The following is a 22,347-nucleotide window of genomic DNA, read 5'->3' as shown; positions in this document are numbered from 1 at the left end:
AGAGTGGCTTATGGAGTTTTGTGTGCAACAGAAATTTATAAATAATTCCATATATGAAAGAGAAAAATAAAAAAAAAAATTCTGCTATGGAAAAATGTCCTTGTGGTTGGTAAGGAGCTGTCTCCCACCTACTGTCCTGGTTAAGGAGTGTGTAGCAGTTGGATATTCTGAGCAACTGTATGCAGCATGGACTTTCTTCTTGGATCTTGACCTTTAAACATGGTTGCATCTTAAACTTTTTTCCTCGATTAAAACCTTTTAACCTTTTTTCACTTTGGGTGGTAGTTTTCCAGAGATGAGTCAAAATACTGGCAAGAGGAGTGTTTAGATAGTATTCAGAAGTTTTGGATGCATGTTTTCCAGCTGTTTTTGTTATTTCTGAACTGTCAGCGACATTTTATTCAACTTTTAACACTTAAAATGCGAGTTCAGTTTTACTGTAACAGGAAACACCCCACAAAAGCTGTGTTTTATAGCAGCAAAAGTAGTTACTAATGCAGAGATTTACAATGTGTTGCTTTTTAAAATGCCAAATGTATGTATGTGTGTTTGTATGTATTCAGGACATGAATGGTTTTGTAAAAAGTGGCCTGGATTTCACTCTGATTCTTAGTTGCTATACTCTGCTGTGAATCTTGTAGCTATTCTTGACTTAGGCTTCTAAATGGCAGGAGAATTATGCTACCTTTGTGTTAGATACACAGATAACTTCTATACAGAGCTTATCTGTGTGCCATAATGATGTCAAAATTACCAGTGAAGAAGTAATCATCTCTCTGTATCACTCAGCTCAATTTCTATTGAAGTGTTTAGAAGACCAACTTGTTTCATTAAATACCAGCGATTTGAAAAGCTGAAGCTGTCTCCAATCGTCAATGCTATCACCAGCTTAGCACCTTCTAATTACCCTGAAATACTCCAGAAATCTGGCCATTGTCTTTGTTCCTCCAGTTACATCCTTGTATGTGCAGCAGATAATAGACTTCGTGACCATATTATAGTATATGACTCTTCACATTAAACAACCAAACCACAAAACTTGGGATTTAATCAGTTTCAACTTGATATCACTATTATACTTTAGCTGAGAGAACCGGTACTTTACACAGTTTTTTTTGGGTTCTGTTGGATTTTGTTTGTTTTATTTTTATTGAGGGTCATGGGTTTTGGGGCTCTTTTTTTTTTTTTTTGGTATAATGCAAATCCATCTGTTTAGAAAAAGTGGCAAGAGAGGGGAAAAAAAAAACGAACAGCAAAGCAAACAAAAATAAGCCCTTTCCATTTGGGTTCTATGAATGTTGTACTCTCAGTATATTCTGGCATATGCTAGGCTTTTAAATAAGTGTTTTGAAGTACCTTTCAACAGTTTAGCTCCATCTGCCATCCAGTTTTTGCTATAAAAGTGGCCAGCCTGATCATCTCCCATCTCATGAGGCGACTCAAACTCCTTTAGGCAAAATTTATTGCAAGGAGAAGCAAATTCCTTGAGTCGAATGGGCCAAATAGCTGGTTGACAAAACTGCCAAGGAACCTATACGCTGACTTCTTTTAAAAATAGAAAAAAATAACCCCAAAACAACTTAACACATTTGATCGCAGCCAAAACATTAAAACACCTGAATCAAATTTTCCACACATGAAAATAAGGAAATCTGGAAGCTGAAGCTATTTTAGGCTAATTGCATTTTGTTGGGTTTCGGGGGAGTGGTACATAGTAGCAACTGTGGGAAAACCACTAAATAGTTCTCTGTTTGAACCATCTGTCACGAATATGGGACATATGTTCGCTTTGTTTATTCAGGAGCCAAGTGGAAGCCGATACACAGCGCTCGGCCCCGGCCGCGGGCCGGAGCGCAGCGCGCACCGCAGGGACGCGGGGCGGGGAAGGACGGGCGGTGCTCCCGGGGCCCTGCGGGACGCCCCGGACTTCCCCCGCGGGCGGCGGGGCCGGCAGGGGGAGGCCGCGACCGCCGAGCCCCGCGGACGGAGGGAAGGAGGGCGGGGAGCGGAGCATCCCATCCCATCCCCGCGGGGCCGCCGCCTCTCCCCGGCTCGCCCGGTGCCGGCGGCGCCCGCTGGGATCCGCGCCCGCCGGGGAGCGCCGGGGCCGAGGGGGAACTCGGCGGAACCGGAGCGGCCGCGCCTCCCGCCCGTCCCAGTTTTCCCTGGCAAAGTTTGGCTGCCGGCAGCGCGGCCACCCCCGCTCCGCCCCGGCGGCGAGCGCTCCGCGCAGCCTGCGCGCCCCGCGCACCGCCCCGGCCCCCGCGTCAATAAAGTTGCGGTCGGGGGGGTGAAGAGGCGAATTGCCCCGGGAGGGGCTCGGGAAGCCGCGGCTCGGGGCTGTCAGAGGCGCTGCCAGCGGGGCTGGTAGAGCGGGGCTGACACCAGAGGCTGGCCCCGGCTGCGCGGCCGGGGGCGGGCGGGCGCTGCGGGTCTGGTGTGTGCACCCCCTCCCGCCCCCCGTGCCTCTCGGTCCCTCCCTGGGAACAGGCGCTGCCCACCCAAGGAGGCGACCGGCGCTCCTGCCCCGCCGCCGCTCGCTCGCTCACTCACACACATCACCGACACACACACATAAACCGTGCGTGCGCCTCTCGCTCCCGCACTGGAGTCAGCGCTTGTGCCTGCAGGTTGCTCAGACCTGAAATCTAAGGGAAAAGCTCAGCGTTTGCGTCGCTGCTCCTGCCGCCGGTGGTGGTAGCGGTGAAGAGGAGAGGCGGTTGTGGGGTTTTTTTGCTTGGTGGCTTTTTTTTTTCTTCCCCCTTGAATTCAATGGATCTGAACTTGGAGCCTTTAGACCTCGGCGGTATTGGAATATCTACATGCTGATCATCTTTGTTGTGACACATCAAGTCGTTTGGGGAAACCATCCGAAGACAGCAAGATGTTTCTCGTTCTCTTGTACTTCGCTTTGCCCTTAGTGGGTAAGTTGCTGGTGCCTGATTTCGGTCTGCACATCGCTTCCTAAAGCAAGGCATAGGGTTTATGGGACCGGGAGCCTGATGCTTGTCAGTCTATTGTTTAGGCAGAACAGTGAAGTTTCCAGTAGTTTTAATGGCTCTGCCTCACATCAGTTAGCCCGGTCTACATAAAATCTCTGTAGGTTACAGACTTCGGTACTTGCCTGTTTAGCCTCTTGTTAAATTGGGTTCTCGCAAGTTACAGGGAAACTTTTCATTTAAATAAAATAAGGCTGCCTGGGGAGGGTGGGGGATGACAAGACCAGCTGAAGGATTACATCTTCACCTGAACCTGGCAACCTGCCCGACTGGTAGTGGTTTGCAGCCCAAACTGGTTTCCTTTCCACAGGAGAGGTTTGCGTTTCCATCCGCATGTGTCTGAGGGAGCATGATGGGGGCACGATGGAGAGGAGAGAGTTAATGCAATTTGCTTTGTTCTCCTGCAAAAGCATCATACGTGGAGAGAAGTGGGGAGGGGGGAGAAGTAACAAATTCTACCTTTATGCATATAGAACAAGCAAAAATGTGCACAGCCTTTAAAAAGTGACTGACGCAAAGACAGGCTAATATCAATCAGTGAGGATAGTTATCTCTCTGAGCGGGCTGTTCCTGGATGTAAGTGAAATTACAGCAAAGCTCTTGTGGAAAGTGAGGCTGAATATTTAACCCCTTAGTTAAACCCTGGAATGGAAAGCTGATTTGTTTCGCCAAAATGGATCTATGGAATAACAAATGCTTGTTTTATCAAGCACATTAATTCCTCCGGGGTTTCTTTCATTTTTCTGTTTCCTCATACATCAGCCGTTAGGGTTAAAAAATCCTGTTTCCTTGGACTCCCCGAAAAGTGGATCTAAGCCCATGGAAACCCTGTGTGCTTTTTCCTAAGGCGTAGCATGGAGCCAGGAGGTTTGCAAGGTGCTGCCCCCGGGGTTGGCCGCATGTGCAGCGTGAGGAGGTGCCCCGTGCCTCCCGGGTGCTGCTCAGGATCTGGGGTTCCGGGCACCCTGCTCCCCCAAAGAGCGCGGGTCGCTTTGTGTCTGCTCTCCATAGATGTACTTTTGTCCGCAGAAGTGAGCGGGCTGCCTGGAGGGGAGCGCCTGGACTGCGTGAAAGCCAGCGATCAGTGTCTGAAGGAGCAGAGCTGTAGTACTAAATTCAGGACACTGAGGCAGTGTGTAGCCGGCAAAGAGAGCAACTTCAGCCGGGCCACGGGCCTGGAGGCCAAGGACGAATGCAGGAGCGCCATGGAAGCTCTCAAGCAGAAATCCCTGTACAACTGTCGCTGCAAGAGGGGCATGAAGAAGGAGAAGAACTGCCTGCGCATTTACTGGAGCATGTACCAGAGCTTGCAGGGTACGTGGCGAACGCAGAGCCCCCAGCGAACGCAGAGCCCCCAGCGCAGGGTGCGGGTGTGCGGCTGCCCCCGAGGCTCGGCCGGGCTCCGAGCCCGAGGCTCTGGGGCCGTGCCCCCGCGGCTCTGGCGGTGCCCGCGGCTCTGGCGGTGCCCGCGGCTCTGGCGGTGCCCGCGGCTCTGGCGGTGCCCCCGAGGTTCTGGCCGTGCCCCCGAGGTTCTGGCCGTGCCCGCAGTTCTGGCGGTGCCCCCGCGGCTCTGGCTGTGCCCCCGAGGCTCTGGCCGTGCCCGCAGCTCTGGCGGTGCCCCCGCGGCTCTGGCCGTGCCCCCGCGGCTCTGGCCGTGCCCCCGAGGCTCTGGCCGTGCCCCCGAGGCTCTGGCTGTGCCCCCGAGGCTCTGGCCGTGCCCGCAGCTCTGGCCGTGCCCCCGCGGCTCTGGGGCCGTGCCCGCAGCTCTGGCCGTGCCCCCGCGGCTCTGGCCGTGCCCCCGAGGCTCTGGCTGTGCCCCCGAGGCTCTGGCTGTGCCCCCGAGGCTCTGGCCGTGCCCGCAGCTGCCGCCCCTGGAGCCCCGCGCAGCTGCGGCTCCGCTGCCGGGCTGCCAGAGCCGCAGCCAGAGCTTCCTCCAGGGACCCAGTGACCTCCTGCCTAAACCGCAGCCAAAGATAGGGGCACGAGCATCACAGAAACAGTCATTTTGGAGACATTCTCCTAATCATGTTAAAACTCCGTAATTAGGACTCACCTAACAGGACACTGGGACTAGTTTCTTAGCCTTTTTGCTGAAAGTTAAGTATAATGTGGAGAGAAGATTGTTTTAAGTGAAAGTTAATGTTTTCCTTTCCTGTATTTACTAGCAGTAGTGCCAGAGGCAGAAAAAGCCCCAAAGTTTATGGTTCCTACAGCATGTAGATGGGCCACTTAGAAGAGATACGGCAGTGATTGACTCAGGACTGCTCTGTTACTCATATTCATAAGGCAGATTTCTCTTAGTCTGAGAAATTTGATGTCTCTCACAGTCAGGTCTTCATATGAGACACATCATTTTTAGTCCTGTCTTGTTGTGGCCCTGGAGTTGAAGGTGCAATCTCTCACTTCACTGTGCTCCCCTTTTAACTTTTTTTTTAAGTTGCTTCTGCAAAAAAGGAAAGAATCCCTTTCTGTTAATTTATCCGTATGTTTTAATGAGTCCATATATATTTTTTTGCTAAAGGTAATAACAGACGTTTTCTACATCATAAAAAGTTTCTCTTCAGCAGCATCTTGTCAGCAGTGTTTCGTACCAGAGATGCTAGTTTTTGGCTGTTAGCTGAGCTTCTCTAAAAAAGAGCTCTGCTGTTATGGTGAATGAAGAGGAGCATCCTTGCTACAGCTTCTCTCCTGCTGGCATGAGATGGGACAGTCCCTGTGATGTCACAGGCTGTCTGCAAATTATGACCTTACCCAGGGAGGAGGGGGAGAAGAGCTCAAGTGACAGGGATAAATAATTAGCTTCTTTCAGGTGTTTTTAGAGGTAATTATTTGAGAAGAAGTAGCCATATAAACTTTTTAAAAGGATTAAAGGGGAGTACTTTTCACTGTTATGGAGTAAACATAAACAAAAAAAATCTTATCCTGAATTAACGTGTAAGTAAAACATCCAAATATTTTTTTGTCCTTAGGAAATGACTTGCTTGAAGATTCCCCTTATGAGCCAGTTAACAGCAGACTATCAGACATATTCAGGCTAGCACCAATGGTATCAGGTAAGCAGACTTAAAGTTCTTTACTTGACACGTGATTTTGTAATTGAATTATGGAACTTTCAAGCCGTACTCATAAATAAAAAGAAATTATAATGGCTTCCTGGTTTTAGGAAGCTCATTATATAGTTGCACAAAAGAAAAGACTAATTGGTTTTGAAATGAAAGAATGCTTGGCAGGATGGCAATTTGTATTCTTTTTGAGTCATTCTTGACAATAAATGCTAAATTTTCCTGTAGGTGGCAATCTGATTCCCTGCGTTCCTAATTTACAAATCAGTTCCTTTTTGGGAATTTGGTCAGTGCAAGTTACCTCCTATTGACATTACAGAAGATCAGAAGATAGATCTTTCAAATGCTTGCATAAGGGAATGCTTTATAGTTTCATACAGTTTTTTAAAAAAAGAAAATTCAGAATTAAAGCTTGTCTTCTTTTCTGGAACTACTGCCTTTTTAAAGAGCCTATTCACGACTTCCTCCTTTTTCTGTTTTTTCTTGTTGCTGTGTGGCTGCCTTTCAGAACTTTTTTGTGCTATTTTGAATATGTTGCATGGGTATTAAACAATGGTGTTGGTTCTTTACCAGCCTAAGCTGTTCTCATGTGAGGTCACATTTACTGAAAATGTGGTTTTTTGGGAGCATTCACTGGGGTTACAGATTGGAATTTCATTTCTTTTTAGGAGCTTCAAAAAGTCTTTTTTGAGGATGCAGTCTGGATTTTTATTTGTTTAGCTCCATAAAACATACCAAATGTGCACAACTCAGTGTATTAAGTTGGATAGTGCTGAAGCTCTGCTTAAATGACATGATATGGATGAGCATTAGGAGATGCCTCTTTAAAAGAAAGGGGGGAAAAAGACCAAAGAGAGTGGCTTGACCAATTTTCAGATGTACTTACACTTTTTAGGACTCAAAGTCCCATTAAAAGCCAGGGGTACTTAGGTTGTTAAGTATTTAATGGTACAGATTTTCAAAGGCATATAGACACATAAAATGTAGATAACTGCCCATTGGGATTTTCAAAAAGGACTAAGTGATTTAAATAGGCGTTGGATGCCCAGGCAGTTTTGAAAATTTTAAGTGCTTAATGCATCTATAGGTATCTTAATGCCTTTGAAAATCGTCCCTTTAGTCACTTTTCAATATGTGACTTATCCCATACATCTTTTGATGAAAGCATTGTCTTGTCCTGTTTGGTGAGCAAGCCTGTTGGAGAAATGGTAGAGAGCAAAGATAAATGTCTGAAAAATCTTTATTTCTTTTATTTTTTATTGCTTAAAACTCCAACTTAATATAAAACCAAGACAAAATCAGTGCAGAGGAGTTCTGGGCTGTTTTCTTAAAGTTTATGATCAGCCTGCCTGGGGCCAGATTCTAACATATCTCAGCAGTTTTGTGATCTCCAGAGGAATATCCTATCTGCATTCTGCCTTTCTGTTGTTTTTTTTTTTTTTTTTAGGTTCCCCATTTACTTGCAGAATAATTACCTTAAAAATGTAATTTTTATGCACCTATTCAGAATAACAATGAAGTAAGATATAGTTGCCTACAGATGATGTCCATCTTATCACAGTTAGAACTCATTCCATGTTTTCAGTTCACCCCAAATTGCTGCTCCCTTGGTCAAAAATTTCAGGTTTACAAGGATGGCAGGCCTAGAATTCATAGTGAGGAACAAACAAAAGTTGTCATCTAGAGTAAAAAAAACCACTTTTTGAAAGTATTGTCAGCTGAAAGAAAAAGATTAGCAAAAGCATTTTTCTTATTGTCATGGTTACTATTGCATTACATTCTTTAAAGCTCCTTAGCCTTACAGGTTTTTTGCAGAGCTCTGCAAATACAGCAGAACTTTATAAAATTTGATTAAAACAAACAAAACAATCCCTGTACAAGTAGTGTTGGCAGGGGTTTCATAACTGGTGTTCTGCTAATGTGGTCATTGTGTTTATAGATGTTGCTGCAGTGTTCACTCCCATTAGTTTTGTGTAATTAAAAGCAGCAATTAACTCTTTCATACCACAAAACCCATTCTGTGGTCCTGTATTACTTGGACTTATATCAAAGGTATTGTCTTTGCCACCTTTTGTATTTATATTTGTGGTAGTGTAGAAATTCACAGTAGTTTTCTTTCGTGCTATGTAGAAGGGGCAATCATTGCCTGAGATGACTGTTTTGTGTCAGATATGTACACTTTTGTAGTGTACATAAGCCTACAAAATTAAGGACAATTCTTAAAACCAGTTAAAGTTGATGTAATTCTCTTCTGATGTTCAAAATTGCTTTCCCTACGGAGACAGGACACCACATTCTCTTCAATTCAAGCGTCAATATGTTGGTTTAGGAAAAAAATCAGGAATATATGGCTAAACCTGTTACTAAGATCGAGTCTTCCTAGTTGAAAGACTGAGCTGTCTTGTTTTTTTGTTTTGGGCATATCTAGGTTTGAATGTTTTTTTAACTACCATGTCAGATGTGGTGGTTCTGCCTCAAGGGTGTGAATTTCTTCCTGTTAAGCAGCTCTTGAAATTGCTGAAGACTTGTGTGTTAGTTTTGGAGGGTAACAGATTTGAGTTAGCTATTATGATGTAAAGATTTTGCTTAAACAGACATTTTTGCTTGAACCTTTGCAACTTTTGAGAGGTGAAAACATTTTAAGGCCATTGACTTCTGTCACAACTACAGTAAATGCAAAATCTGTTGATTGGATTTCAGAATTGAGTTTCACACTACATTAAGGGGTGATGCTTGAATTAGTAACTTCTTAAAGCTTATCTGTGGCTTTTTACTACCTGGAGAACATTTTGCATCTTAAATTTGAATTGCAGTTGACATTGAGCTTTGCCACTGGAAGATATGTTATTATTTTGGTATTAGGTGATACAGTATAGTGGTCAGCTCAGGCACCTTGTAAGAAAATATCTTGCATAAAAAATGTAGCTGTACATATCTGCAGAAATATTTAACAAAGTAATGTTTCTGAAATGTCTCATTCACTTCAACAGAAAAGGGAGAGCCACTCCATCTGAATAAAATGCCTTAAGCCATGTCTGTGAAGTGGTGTAAATAGAATTCTCAGTGTTAAAAAGAGTTGGCTATTTAGATCAATGCATTTAGGGTGACAAAATCCTCTCCTCCCATGGATTCACTTCTGAGTTGCCCAGTTGTTCATAGGCTTATTATCCCATTGTTCAGCTTTGTGAATCTTCTTTCTTTTACATCCATTATGTTTAGAAATAATCTTAAAAGAACAGGCTACATGAATCAGAACATTTGTTAGAACACAGAGTGTTTGCTGTTAATCTGTGGAGAATTGGTTGGTTACATGCTGCTAGTTAGGCCTTGTTTCTATTGCTAAAGCACAGGACTGGTAGAAATTAATTATTTTGCCACTATTCTTAGTGTAGTAAACGGGTTTTGCAAAGTTCCTTTTGCATCATTAGCAGATCAGAGAAAGAAAATGACATACAATCAGATGAGCCAAAGGAGTGTTCTGGTTCTGCTGTTCTCATGAGAGGCTGTCTGATCTAAAAAATTTGGGAATCTTTTGCTGTAGAAGATGTGGAAGCTTATATTTAGAAAAGGGTGTATTTTGTGTTTGTTATAGTAAACTTCTAAATTAAAACCAAGAATTCAGTAGGCAGCACAGCATGTTGAGCTTCTTCCTGGAGCGTAACATTCCCTGTTAGAGCTCAGCACAGGAAGGTACCAGCTTTGGTTTGCCCACTGAATAAGCTGTAAGTGCAGACAGGAGCAGTTATGGTCAGTAAGGTGGCTTTATATTGTGTGGAAAAAGTTGAGACTATACAGTCAGCAGTGCTGGGATCCCAGGAGTGAGTGTGTGTGTGCTGGTGGCTGTGGGATGCACGAGGATGGCTCTGGGTCTCCCTCTAGCATCTCTCCCTTGCTCAGGAGACTAGGTTTTGATCAATAGTTTACCTAACTTCCTTTGAGTTTTTCAAAGTCTTTTAGGCATCTTGTATAATTTATTCACAAATCACTAAGTCAATTGTGGGGAAAGAATGAATCCAGTGTGCAAAACACCTTACTGAGGATGGGACAAACTTTTCCCTCTCCCCAGCATAAAACCTGCTCTGAGTATTGATGGCACCTATTTGCCCCCTCCCCATTATATTTTTCTTCTCAGGGCTGGGGTAGGGACATCACTGACAATGAACTGCTGGGTGTTTCCTTGGAAAAGTGTCCATCAGCAGAGGTGGAGGAGGAATGTTGGGGCTTTTCAATCTGAATCCCCACAATGCAGAGAAACAGAGTTTCCTTCTCTGTGTGCTTCTCCTTGTATCTTCTCCTCCTGCTATTCTGTTGAATTAGAGCAAGCTGTGTCATAGTGAATTTATATCCCCAAAACTTTCATTACCCCCAAAATTCTTTTAATCAAGAATGGAGGGTTTCCCTGTTCATTTTTGGAATTCTTGATCTGATGTGAGAGCTGTGTTCTGGGTAACAAGTCCCTGACACTTTAATTATTATTTACTTCTTTTTTTCCTACCTGGTAAATGACTTTTCATTTGTAGAATCCATGTATGGCCTTTTTTATATTGTTTATCAAAAAGATAAGTTAGAATCTCTCTGCTAGCCAAGAGATTCACTGCTTTTTCCTTTTGGGATTTGTACCATGTGAATTAGTGGCTTTTCCCATGAATTAATACTGTATGACATCTCCAATTCCTGTTGCCTGAGGCCTCTAATCCTGTTTCTGTTCCTAAATCTGCATGCATTTCAAATGCCACGTATTTTTCTAATTTAACACTATGTCTTTTTATGAAATTTCTGTAAGATTATAGGAGCTGCCACTTTTCTACAAAGGCAGTTTTAAAATATTTTTAATTTAAAAATGTTGATTTCTGTTGACTGTCTGCGATGCTTTTATTAGCTCTTACCCCCCATATCATTACTGCTGAGTTTAAAAAGTTGAGTTACCTCATGTTAGTTACCTTGTGCATACATTCGAGTTCACAAACAGTAAACCAGATCTTGTTAGGCTAATAGGAGTCCTGCAATCTGATTCTGTTCCCACTGAAGTAAGCATAAAATATCAAAATTTTATTTCATTATGATGCATTCTGTTTCCTGTTGTATTTTTTTTGGCTTAGTTCTGGTTTTCTGATACGAGGTCAAGCTCTCTGATAATAGAAAAGTAAAAACTTCTTATATTTAGCCTACATTGTTACAGACATAACTGTATTTTAAAATAATAGCCCTTGAACCAATATTTAATACTGGTTTTACACAAAACCAGTCTGTCTGGTTTTCCTTAGTGAGAATTTGGTCCTGTTACAAGAAGACAAACTAACAGACAAACCAGGCACCTATTTTAGCTGTGTTTAAGAGAATGAAAATAGTTTGACAAAAATAAATCTAAGCATGTACAATGTTTGTGTTGTTTGACATTTCTGAGTGCAGATTTTCTTTGCAGAGGCAACTAGGCTGAGTTCCAGGAAGATAACAAGTTATCAGGGTGCATAGATACCAGTTCCTGATTTCCACTTCTGCATTTTTATAATCAGATTGGACTTCACACAAAAGAAAATCACTTTGGTGACTGCTGGCTTGCAGGAACTCTTTGAATATCCTGTTTTCTGCATTTCTTGAAGCTAGATTTGATTATGAGAGGGGAATTAAGTACCTTGCTGAAGTAACTGATTGGCTGGCCTTTAAAGGCAGTGCCTTCACTCTTTACCTTCAGCAGGCCTTGAAAATAGGAATATGTAAATACTCTCAGTTCCTTGGTCAGATTATTGGAACCTTTTTGCTAATTTCTTTGAAGAGCTGTAAAACAGAAGATAAGGTCTTGCTTCCTCAAGTGTTTTAAATGCACAGCTTTGAGCAAATGTATTGTTTCTGCTTGTCCTGTTAGTCTAGACAGGCTTTGTCAACCTGTTTTAACATGGGATACAAGATGAAATCCATTCCATGGAAGGAGGAAATACCTGATTGAGCACAAAGCATTTATGCATGAATATTCTGCCTCTCCTTTAATGCCAGGAGTAGTAAGGGAATAGTTAGGAGTCTTGAAGGAAACTCAGTGTTGGGCAGTATTTTCCTGAGGCCTCAAAGGGAAGTGTTTGGGTATAGCTGGTTGAACAAGCATGACTGTTTGTTCGTAAAGTACCTACCTTATTGCCAACTATATATAATGTATGCAGTAAATCACATCTTTTCTAGAGTAACATCCTTGGAGAATGGAACTGCCATCCCTTAATGTGCATCTTTGCAGGAAAGCCTCACTTATAGTGTGGTGGGTCAGATATTAAATGAACATATATGTAGATATATTTTTTTGGCAGCAAACTGTGTATTCTTGCTGGCCAAGCACAGGCCAGCTTTCTGGTTCACTTAAGTGGCACTTGAGTTTCTCTGAAAGAGGAGCAAAGGGCAGAGGAGCTGCCAGTGGTGTTGGTTGATTATGAGGAGAGATCAGGTTGCTGAGGAGGGAAGCAGAATGAGGTTGTATCTGTTGAGAGAGGCAGCAGCACTCCAGGGGTGCAGTGAGCAGGAGCAGGCAGGGGCTGCTGAGCACCTCAGACACACAGAGCTGGCTGGGTTCCCTGTTCTGTCAGGTGTCTGCAGACTGCTGTGTCTCAGAGTGAGGGGTGGCACACACTGAGCCTGCTGATGGAGCAGCTGCATGGTGAGAGTGAGCAGAAGCTGCTTGGTTCATGTGGTGACCCCACTGCTGGCACTGGTTCAGTGATGAAGGTGGTGTGAGGGTGGAAGAGAGGGCTGCACTGGGTGGGCAGATTTCTATGGCAGCCTTCCTTGCAGGGCTTCCAAAATGCCTTGTGTGAAAGCAGTTTTCCCTGGTGAAACCAAAAGAACAGCATCCTGCAGCTTTCTGTCTCTTGATGGCACAGCAAGGTGCAGTTTATGGCAGGTGTTCGCACGCTGGCTCTTTACATTTGAAGATATTTTTAAACTTTTTTTTTAATAACCCTATTTGTATTGGACTCTCAGAGATATCTTTGACAATCTTGGAGAAGTCAATGCCTTCTGTCAGGAGTTGACAGTATGTTAAAAATGCTAAGAGTAAAGTGCTTGTGTGTGATGAAATAATGATTTCTGGATTGCAAGGCAGATACTTATTTATGATAAGTATCTAACATTTTTTATTTTAACTTGCACATTATATTGTTTTAACCTTAGAAAGGAATGTGTTTACAGCTTTGATTTTTAGAAATGTGACTGGTTTTGTTCATGAAATGTAATTCTGTAATTTATGTTATTTTTGGTATTATTTTTATATTCTTGCATTTTCCATGGATGAAACTAATGCAGCAATAATGCTGTCAGTATAGTTACAGCATTACCACAATTAAGTTATTTTTGGAACTGTTCTTTAGTTGCTGCGATGCTTTGACAATTTTTCCAAGTGTCAGGCTATTGTCCTGTACAATCTGCACTCAGCTTGAAATTTAACATGAGAGAGGCATGACACAAAGTGTAATGGCATAGAGATAGCTCTTGCTGCATAGAAATTTGCGGAAATGATAGGTTGTAAAGAGACTTGAAGGTATCAAACAATTTGAATAGAAGCCCATAAATAAAGATGAATTTCTGCATTCAGTGGTTATATGATTTTATCACTTTCTGATGTCCATAAAATGCATCTTCCCATTAGCATTTTGTCATGCAGCTGATGAGGTTCAGAAGTGTTAAAAACTTCCATGCTCTTCCTTTTAAATGCTGCACCCTAAATTCAGTACTAAACCCAGAAATGGCTGTTTCCTTGTTCTTTCTCTGCTGGAGACAGCACAAGGATTCTTCCTGCTCCCCAGCCCCACAGCCTCCATCCCAGTGCAGGTGTTTCTTGGGTTTAGCCCTGGCTCATGTTAAGCCCTGCTGCTGCCCTGAGCTGAGAGCCCCAGCTCTCTCCTGCCTGGATGTACCTTTTCCATGCCCTGCCTTCCCTTCTTGGACTGTGGGCTTTCCTCTCTCTTTGTAACTCCCCCACCCAATCCCCTCCAGCTGCAGGGCTCCAGGGCTTTCTTTCTCTGTTACTGCAGCTCTGCTTTCCACTTTGCTGCCCCTCAGCAATCTGGCTGCACTTTCCCCATCTCTTTTGTGACATGGTTGTCACCAAGCAAGCTTGTTCCTCTGTCCCTCCCTGGTCCTCAGCTCTGTCCCCTGTCTCTGCCCTGCAGGGCAGCAGCTGCCTGGGTGTTTCACCTGTGCTGGAGGACTCTGGGTCCCCACTCCCTCTTGGGATGGCGCAGAGCCAGAGCCATGCCTGCCTTATCAGGTCTACTCAGGTCTAAAAATCGGTTGTTTTTTTCATAACATTTGTAAGAACTTCATATTCATTGCTCTGTCAGATTTGTTCAAGTATGTTCTATGGGTTAAGAAATCGCTGGGAGCTGCAAGGTGTAAAGAAGATAGAGACTGGTATTTAATTTACTTAGATTTCCTTGAAAAAATATGATTAAAAAAAGCAAATACAGCTCCTGTCATATCTCTAAGCATTAGGCTGTGACATATCTCATCTTATTCTGGTCTCATAAAACATATAGTCTGTCATGCAAGTGATATAAATAAACATGCAGTGGACTTGAAACATAGAGGCAATTAAGTGCAGTTGATGGCTGGCAGTTGTGTGAGATAATTGAGCATCTCAGGATTCTCTGAATGGGAAATAACTCATCATTTAGGTTAGCTGGCATGCAGATTATTTATTCAGATTTAGAAATGAAGCAGGAAAGAAAGGAGCCATCCAAAAGCTGTTATATATGAACACATGTATTGCATTTGACTGTTTGGATGATACCACATTGTGTTTACAAATGACTCTGCACTTTGTAGAGTCATCTTCTTTTCCAGATGGAATATTTTTAGGATTAATGATTAAGTTTTGCTGATGTTTGTTGTCACAAGGCCATAAACAAAGTTAAGTAAGACAACACTAGCATTTGGTAGTAGCTCCAAAGAATTCTTGCCTCTTGCAAATAGAGTGGAATGTATTCTCCACAGCAGTGGCTTTGCATTAATGAATGCTTAAGCAGCAGATTAAAATTTCTGTATAAAAAAATAGGTTAGGATTATATAATAACATAAGTCTGGGATATTAATAACAGTAAAGATGATTTTATTGAGCAGATTAGGTGCAATTAAATCTCAACTACAGAATATTTAAATACAATACCAGATCAAAACTCAGTCCCTGCAGCTTTACTTGCTTTCCTTCACACCTACAGGAGCAGCACCTGACAGCAAAGTAAATTATAATTTTTATTGTTGTTCATTTTCTATTGCCACGGGAATGTACATCATGTTATCCATTAGGCCCTAGACAGACATGTCTTTTCTCCACATACACAGTTATGAAACAAGACATGATTGAAGACAGCAAGGTGTCAGCTGTATTTGAAATTCTATTAGAAATTGATGAATTTGCTTGTCAGATTTCCTTAAAGGATTGCATGGGTAAGAACTGCCTATAGTGTTCTCATAAAAAAAAAGTCATGAAAATTACAGCTTTAAAATCAACCCATATAGACTGAGAAACGGTGTCAGTTCTTTCTCTCGTAAGCTATTACTTAATTTTAGTCTCCTAAACAGTGAAATAGAGACATAAACTTGCAGTGGTTGATAACACTCATGACCTGATGAAGTAAACTGATTTGATCCTCTGAGAGGTCAAACTGTGTGTGTTTCTAAGCAAACATTCCCCAAGGCTGCTGATGTGTGAGATGTCTCTTCCCCTTGCCAAACATCCCACCTTTGCAAGAGAAAATTAAAGAAGACTTGCAAAGAAATGTGGTGTGTTAGTGTATAAATCTTGTCTATAAATTGCTGTGAGAATTGTTGAACACAGTGTTTGATGATGCGTTTGGGTGTTTTTTTTTAATTTTTGCACATTTTAAAAATACCTAGACAGCTCTTTTTGGGTTGGGTAGAAAGTAAATTTATTAACTCTAGCTGTGTTAATGTTTAGAGAGAAAGACGTACAGTGTTTTTGAATTTGATAAATAAGGAACTATTTGAATCTGACTTGAGGCTGCACTTAGTTTTTTTAATACATTTCTGCTGTATAACTAAAAATATCTTATCTGCATGCCCTTGACCTTTCTCTGAGAGCTGTGAGAAGATTCAAAAGCATAAATGAGAATAAATTTAGTATTTTCCTATTTGAAGAAAAACAGTGCCACATGCCTTAGCTCTCTGCAAACGGGGCTTGTCAGTCCTGCATGGCCGGTGTGGCAGAGCAGGGAGCCCTGGAAAAGGAAAGCAGTTCATTTTCCATTCCTTGCTCAGTTCTCCTCCTTGCAGGAGGTGCCAATTACAAAAAGGATTTCTGTAGCTTTGTTCACTCTCCCTGAACATTGCCCTTCCTCCCCAGCTTGTTGTGTGTAGCTCCCCATGCAGCTGTGAAAGTCCTCTCAAGTAATTTCCCTCTGTGTTTGAGCTGGTGACTCAGAGGTGAGGCTGTCAATATATTAAAGACATCCTTAATGGCATAACTACAAACAGTGAATAACTTGAGCTTAATGTTTTTATTTATTTATTGAAAACGTGTTGGCATTTGAGTATCCCAGATGTCACAGGGGTATTTCTGAAGGCAGGTGGCTTGTTGTGACACCACTGCAGGCAGCCACTCTGCCCTGCTCTTACCTGCTGTAAATCACTCACTTAGCAGGGCACAGAATGGGTGCACTTGTGGAGCTGTCATTTCTGGGCTTAGGTACTGCATTGCTGGGCAGTAATTACACACTCTGATAGTAGCTTTCATTTATGCTAATTGCAAGTAAGTTTATAAACCCCTCAGATTATTAAAAAGAGATTTATCTCCTTCCTGTGGCGTTAAGTCAAGGATTTAAATGTTGCAAACTTTTGGTCCTGCTTTAAGGAGGAAAATGTCACCATAAGAATCTTCTCGATATCAGCACTTTGTCAGGCTAAGAAAACAGGAAACCTGATGCTGTTTTGCCTTTCAAAGTTGTGTTTGTAGCATTACAACTGTATATACTGAATTTAATAATTATTTTTTGTAACTCAGTGTTTTAAATACGTATTTAATCCTACATAGACATAATAAAATTAAAATCATGCTTAAAAGGTAATCAATAAGTGACTATAGCTAGGACACTAACAGGAGGCAGGAGTAATTGATCTCAAATGTTTTCTCTAGAGCTGTTTCTAGTAAGATCTTCGGAAAAAAAACCATCACTGATTTCTGTAATTCGGGCGGTATGCAATATCTGTTGTAGACTGTGAGGAGAAATGTAATTTACAAGTTACAGAATGAATTATTCCGTTGTAAAAAGAATAATGTAGAGCCAACAGTTTGCTCCCCTTGAGCAGTGATGCCTGCTAATTGAAGGACTGCATTGTAAGAGTCAATATTCAGGCTTGTAGTGTACTCAAAGTGTCTCGTTCCTGTCTTCAGCCAGCCTGAGAAATGCAGTAGGTAATTCTGGAGCTGTGGTGAGCAGAGCTGCTGCCCACTGCAGCTGTCAGAATGGGAGATGGGCAAAGTGCTTGCAGCAGATAGATGGCTCCTCTGTCTCCTGAGCAGGTTGTTCTTCTTCTGTGGAAAAGTGTTGCCAATAGATTAGGGTGACAATTCATAATGTTCCTGAGCACAAATGCTCCGTGTTGAACAAGATCACACTGTCAAGGAGCGTGTCAGAGAGAATTAAGGTTTAGAACTTATCCTTCCTCGTGCCTTTCAGAATTTTGAAGGTCTTTCTAATATTTGAAAAATATTCAAACTCAGAAAACGTTGGTACTTCAGAGTATTACTTTACAAATCAGCTTTTCCCCAGATTGTAGCTGAGTGCAGTGGTCTAATTCTTGGTAATGACTTTCTGTTGTGTGAAATGATCCAATTGCAGCCAAGTATTTTAATAAAATTCTAGAAATTACTGTGCATATTTTGAATGATTTATTATATGACAGCAGGAAAGCTAGAAAGGGTTTTTTTTTAATGGTGTTAACTTCTCAGATGTGTACTATTAAGGTGTAATAAATGTATTATTTTGTTGATTTTTAAAGAGTGGTAAAAGTATTAAAATACATCTCTAAATCAGTCTACAGCTGCTTTCAGAGACAAGGTTTTGGCTAGCTGCCCAAAGTGCTGAACAAAGTGGTATTTGGGAGGAAGAAAAGGTTTCTTTAAAGTATTTTTACCACTGGGGGACTCCTGCTGTTCACATTTCTGTATGGTTTGAAGCATCCCTGATCTGTCTGAAATGATTGAGTTCACCTGAAAGGTGTGTAGGGGGCTGTGCTGGTATTTGCTGTGGAAGACCATGCTCATTTTAATTGTCAAAGGAAGTGTTTGTCCATTTCACATTATATACCCAGGTTGTTTCTCTTTGCACCCAGCAGCAGCTTGAGAAGCTGTGAGGTTTGCAGAGAATGTGGCTGAGTTCATTCTCTGGACTGTTTCATCCTTAGTTGTTTTAAGACTTGAGTGAGTAGGTGCTGACAGGACTCCAGTTTTTTCATATTAAATGTAAAAGCAGAGCTAATGTATATTTGGCAGACACAAGAACTTTGAGGTCAGCAGAGTTAAAGCTTTAGCTTTTTCTCTCCTGTACAAGTTCCTTTCTGATGCTGGCTTGAAATGGATTTCAAACACCCCTTTTCCAGGATGAGGTATCGCAGGATCTGCGGAGTTGGAAGGGACCCACAGGGGTCATTGAGTCCAGTTCCTGACCCTGCACAGGACAAGCCCAAGGATCCCACCGTGTGCCCAGGAGTGTTGTACAGATAATTCTTGCTCTGTCAGGCTTGGTGCTGTGTCCGCTGCCCTGGGGAGCCTGTTCAATGCCTAACCACCCTCTGGGGCAAGAACCTTTTTCCAATACCCCACCTAAACCTCCCCTGACACAACTTGAGGCCATTCTCATGAACCAGTGACCCTGATTTTAGCTCAGTGGGTCAGAGCATGGTGTTAGCAACACCAAAGGTTGTGGATTTGATCTCTGTATGGGCCATTCACTTAAGAATCAGACTTCATGCTCTTGGGTCCCTTGCAACTCAGAATATTTTGTGAAATGCTGTACCAGTGACTAAGGTCACCTTTATTGATGTAGTTAAAATCTGACTAATATGTGCATGGCAGGGAAAGTTAAGGTAGAAACACATCTTGAATTCTGGGCCTTGCTGACTGGAAAGTTTCTTTTTATAAATCATTCAACAGCAGGTTTGCTGAGAGGAAGGTTAGGAGGCTCATTTGTGTAAACTTCCAGACATTTCCCCAGAAATAGCTCTTTTCCATTGGAAAAAATGCAGTTATCCTAATTTCCTGACTGTACTCTCTGTTGGTTGTTCTGTGAGACTGCATTTAATTCCTGTTAGAAGCTTTCAAAACCTTCACTGGTGGCAGTTTGTACTGTGCAGATGTGTGAACATTTCTGTTCCCAGAGCTGGCCAGCAGTGTGCAATTTGGGAAGAGCCAAACCTTTCTGTTTGTAATTCAACATGGTGCCCTTAAACCATAGGATTTTAGGTCAGCATATGTTTAAAGGGACTACCATCATAAGGCCAAATATTCTCAAAGCAGTGTGTTGCTCTTTTAACCCATATCACAGTTAATAAACTGTTCCCAAACTTGCTTAATCCTGCCCCAATTCTTCTGTCTGTATTTGATGCCTCACAGTGGAATCAGCTCAAGGACATGAGTTGGAAAGAAACAAAAATGCACGAGTCCCATCTCAGATATGGCATTCAGAGGCCATTTATTTTATAAGAGTTAATAAAGTGAATTGTACTTCAGATAGACAGCCATGCCACAGTTTTATTTAATAAAACAAACATGGAAGAAGCAAGTTGGATTTGCTTCATAAGGAAAATCTGCCTTTTGTTGTTTAGAGGGTGTATCCTGTGATGACTGTCATACAGCATTAATTTTTATGCTGTACTTAGAATTTAAATACCTGCATTTTTGGCAGTTTCTTTTCTGCACTGGTGACAAGTAAATGTTGAATAATCAATTGAAATACAATTTTAGAGAAGTAACATCTGGAATGAGGCAGACAAGTAGAAGGGAAGAAGACAACATCTTGCATGTGAATAGAACTAAAATGTGTCAAACTCTGAACTGGAGAGCTTCAGGTAGTATGAAATACATCTTCAAACAGAAAATCCTGTTTGTTTTCACTCTCCTTTCATTTGTATCAAAAACCTACTCCACTGAGTACCAAAACTTGAAAGCTGCCAACATATTCCTGGAGGAGGATGTGTAGTGCCTGTGTTTGGTGTTGGAGAGAAGGAAATGACCACTTTGCTTTCTCACCTGGCAGAATTCCACAAACTCTGCTATTGTGTTACATCTTTATACAATCACTCCTGATGTGTAATGGAATATAAATGTTTTTCTGTTTGTTGTTTTCACTCATTGTCAGTTGGCTGCTAATGGGAATCTTGGAGACACATTAAGGAGAAACCAGGTTATATCAACACCAGTCAAATTGTAGCAGTGCTTTTGCAAGCTAAATAATGATTCTTAAGGACACTTGGCAGAGGGAGAAAAGTGATATTTGCATGTTAAAACCTGCTTATTTCATCAGGTCACATTGTTATTTGAAGAATGTATTTTGCAGTAATTAAGTAGTGTGCCAATTACTTCTTTTAATTACAGATTATATTTTATTCGTGAGGATAGCATCAGCCACTGTGAAATTGGCTTCTCGTTGTTTTTCTATTCATGTATGGTGGAACACTGGAGCAAAATACATTTTGTATTATTTTGCTGTTTCATCTGGAAAGAATTTGTTTTAAGCTGGAGAACCCATATCCATAGCATTAAATTATGACAAATATGTTTTATAGTTAGCTGCTGCAGTGTTTTCTCTTGCTTTTAGTCACAGGATACCATTTACATTCTGTTATCAGGGTCTCATTATGAGCACTGTAGGCCCTCTGCTACCATTGAGTCTCCAGTTGTTTTCCATCAGAGTTGAATCAAAATCAGCTTCACTGGATCAGATTTTTAGTCCTTCCTTGGGCAAAATTTTTTTGCTAGGATCACATGGAGCTTTCCCAAGCAAACTGCAGGATATATCCAGTCTCAACAATGATGTAGCTTTCTGTATTCTAGGTTGAAAACAGCTTGTCTGTGTGACCTTGAGATGTTTTGATTAATTGCATCTTTTGGAGTTCTGTATGTGTGTTGTGCCTGCTTTATTCACACATAAAAAGGGACACAGCTATTACCTTCCCTCTTAAGTTATGTGAGGAAAGAGGATTGTGTTTGCCTTCTATAAGATATATCTAAGCTGTGTGTAACATTTAAAGAAATACTTTTTCAGCCTTTGGTCTAATTCCAGATGTTATTTTTCATTACTCATGAAAAATATGGATTAAAACCTCTCAAGAGGTTTTATATAGGCTTTTATGCAGTAGTCTGATGCCTCTGACAGATAATCTTAGGAGATACCTTCCACAAAACAGGACTTGTTCTTGATAATTATTCTCACATTATGACTGCTTTAAGCAACCTGATAAGGAGAGTGCATCATGCAGAGGCAGGAAAATTCCTTCCAAGTAGAGGAGATTTTCCATGTGGGCAGCTCTTGAACTTAAAAGCTCTGTAGTTATTTACAATGTGTAGGATGCTCCATGCTCTCCCTTACACTGATAGAGGTTCACCTGATAGTAACACATGTGTGCCACTGCTCAATACTTCACTTCATGATCTCTCATATTGGTCAAATCTCAAAGACCCTTTTAGACCCAAGACAGGTTTTAATGGAGCACTTCAGTGTCCTGTTTGTGATGCTTGTCATGCATCTTGAGGGCATTTTAAGCACTGCTGTGATCATCACCTGACTCTTAAAATTGGTGCTCATTTCAGGAGAGCAAGCAAGCTTTAGACAGTTATGGTATAAAAGCTATATGCCTTGTTCTGTCAGGAACTGAGACCTTGCATGAAATTCATTTATAAATGCAGTGCCTGAATTTTACAGAGCAGAATTGGTAGCCTTATGTTTTTCACCTAAACTTCATGCTACAGATGGAGGGGATTATTTATGTGGAAAACTCAGTTTATAGCTCAGCAATCAGCAATACAGCAGATGTATTTTCCTTCATTACCAGAACCTCAGAAACATCTTGTCCTGTTTGTAAAACCATCTACTTTATGAAAGTTAGAAGGCTCTGAAACAGAACAAGCTGCTCATATTTGTAAAGCAAGCAGCTGCTAGATCCAGAGCTGATGCTCTGGGAGAGCGGTATTCCCATCTTTGTTTAATTGATAGTGTTGGCACTTTTCATGCCACCACTCTGAAAACACTGCAGCTTAGAAGTCACTCTTGCCTGGCTTTGTGCTGGCACACACC

General features: G+C 41.9%; 1 protein-coding gene across 1 annotated transcript in view; it reads left to right on the top strand.

Moving 5' to 3' along the window:
- Positions 1-2,457: 2,457 nt before the first annotated feature.
- GFRA1 (GDNF family receptor alpha 1) overlaps positions 2,458-22,347 on the top strand; it is a 132,611-nt gene continuing 112,721 nt past the window's right edge. Inside the window, exons 1-3 of the mRNA XM_058029607.1 lie at positions 2,458-2,924; positions 4,029-4,313; positions 5,969-6,052. Of these exons, the coding sequence (XP_057885590.1) occupies positions 2,885-2,924; positions 4,029-4,313; positions 5,969-6,052 (409 nt within the window). The 5' untranslated portion in view covers positions 2,458-2,884. The remainder of the gene's footprint in view (positions 2,925-4,028; positions 4,314-5,968; positions 6,053-22,347) is intronic.

Source organism: Melospiza georgiana, chromosome 8 (genome assembly GCF_028018845.1).
Source record: "Melospiza georgiana isolate bMelGeo1 chromosome 8, bMelGeo1.pri, whole genome shotgun sequence".
NCBI classification, from domain to species: Eukaryota; Metazoa; Chordata; class Aves; order Passeriformes; family Passerellidae; genus Melospiza; species Melospiza georgiana.
Note: the sequence above shows the minus strand (reverse complement) of the source record. Positions and strands in the feature narration are given on the sequence as shown.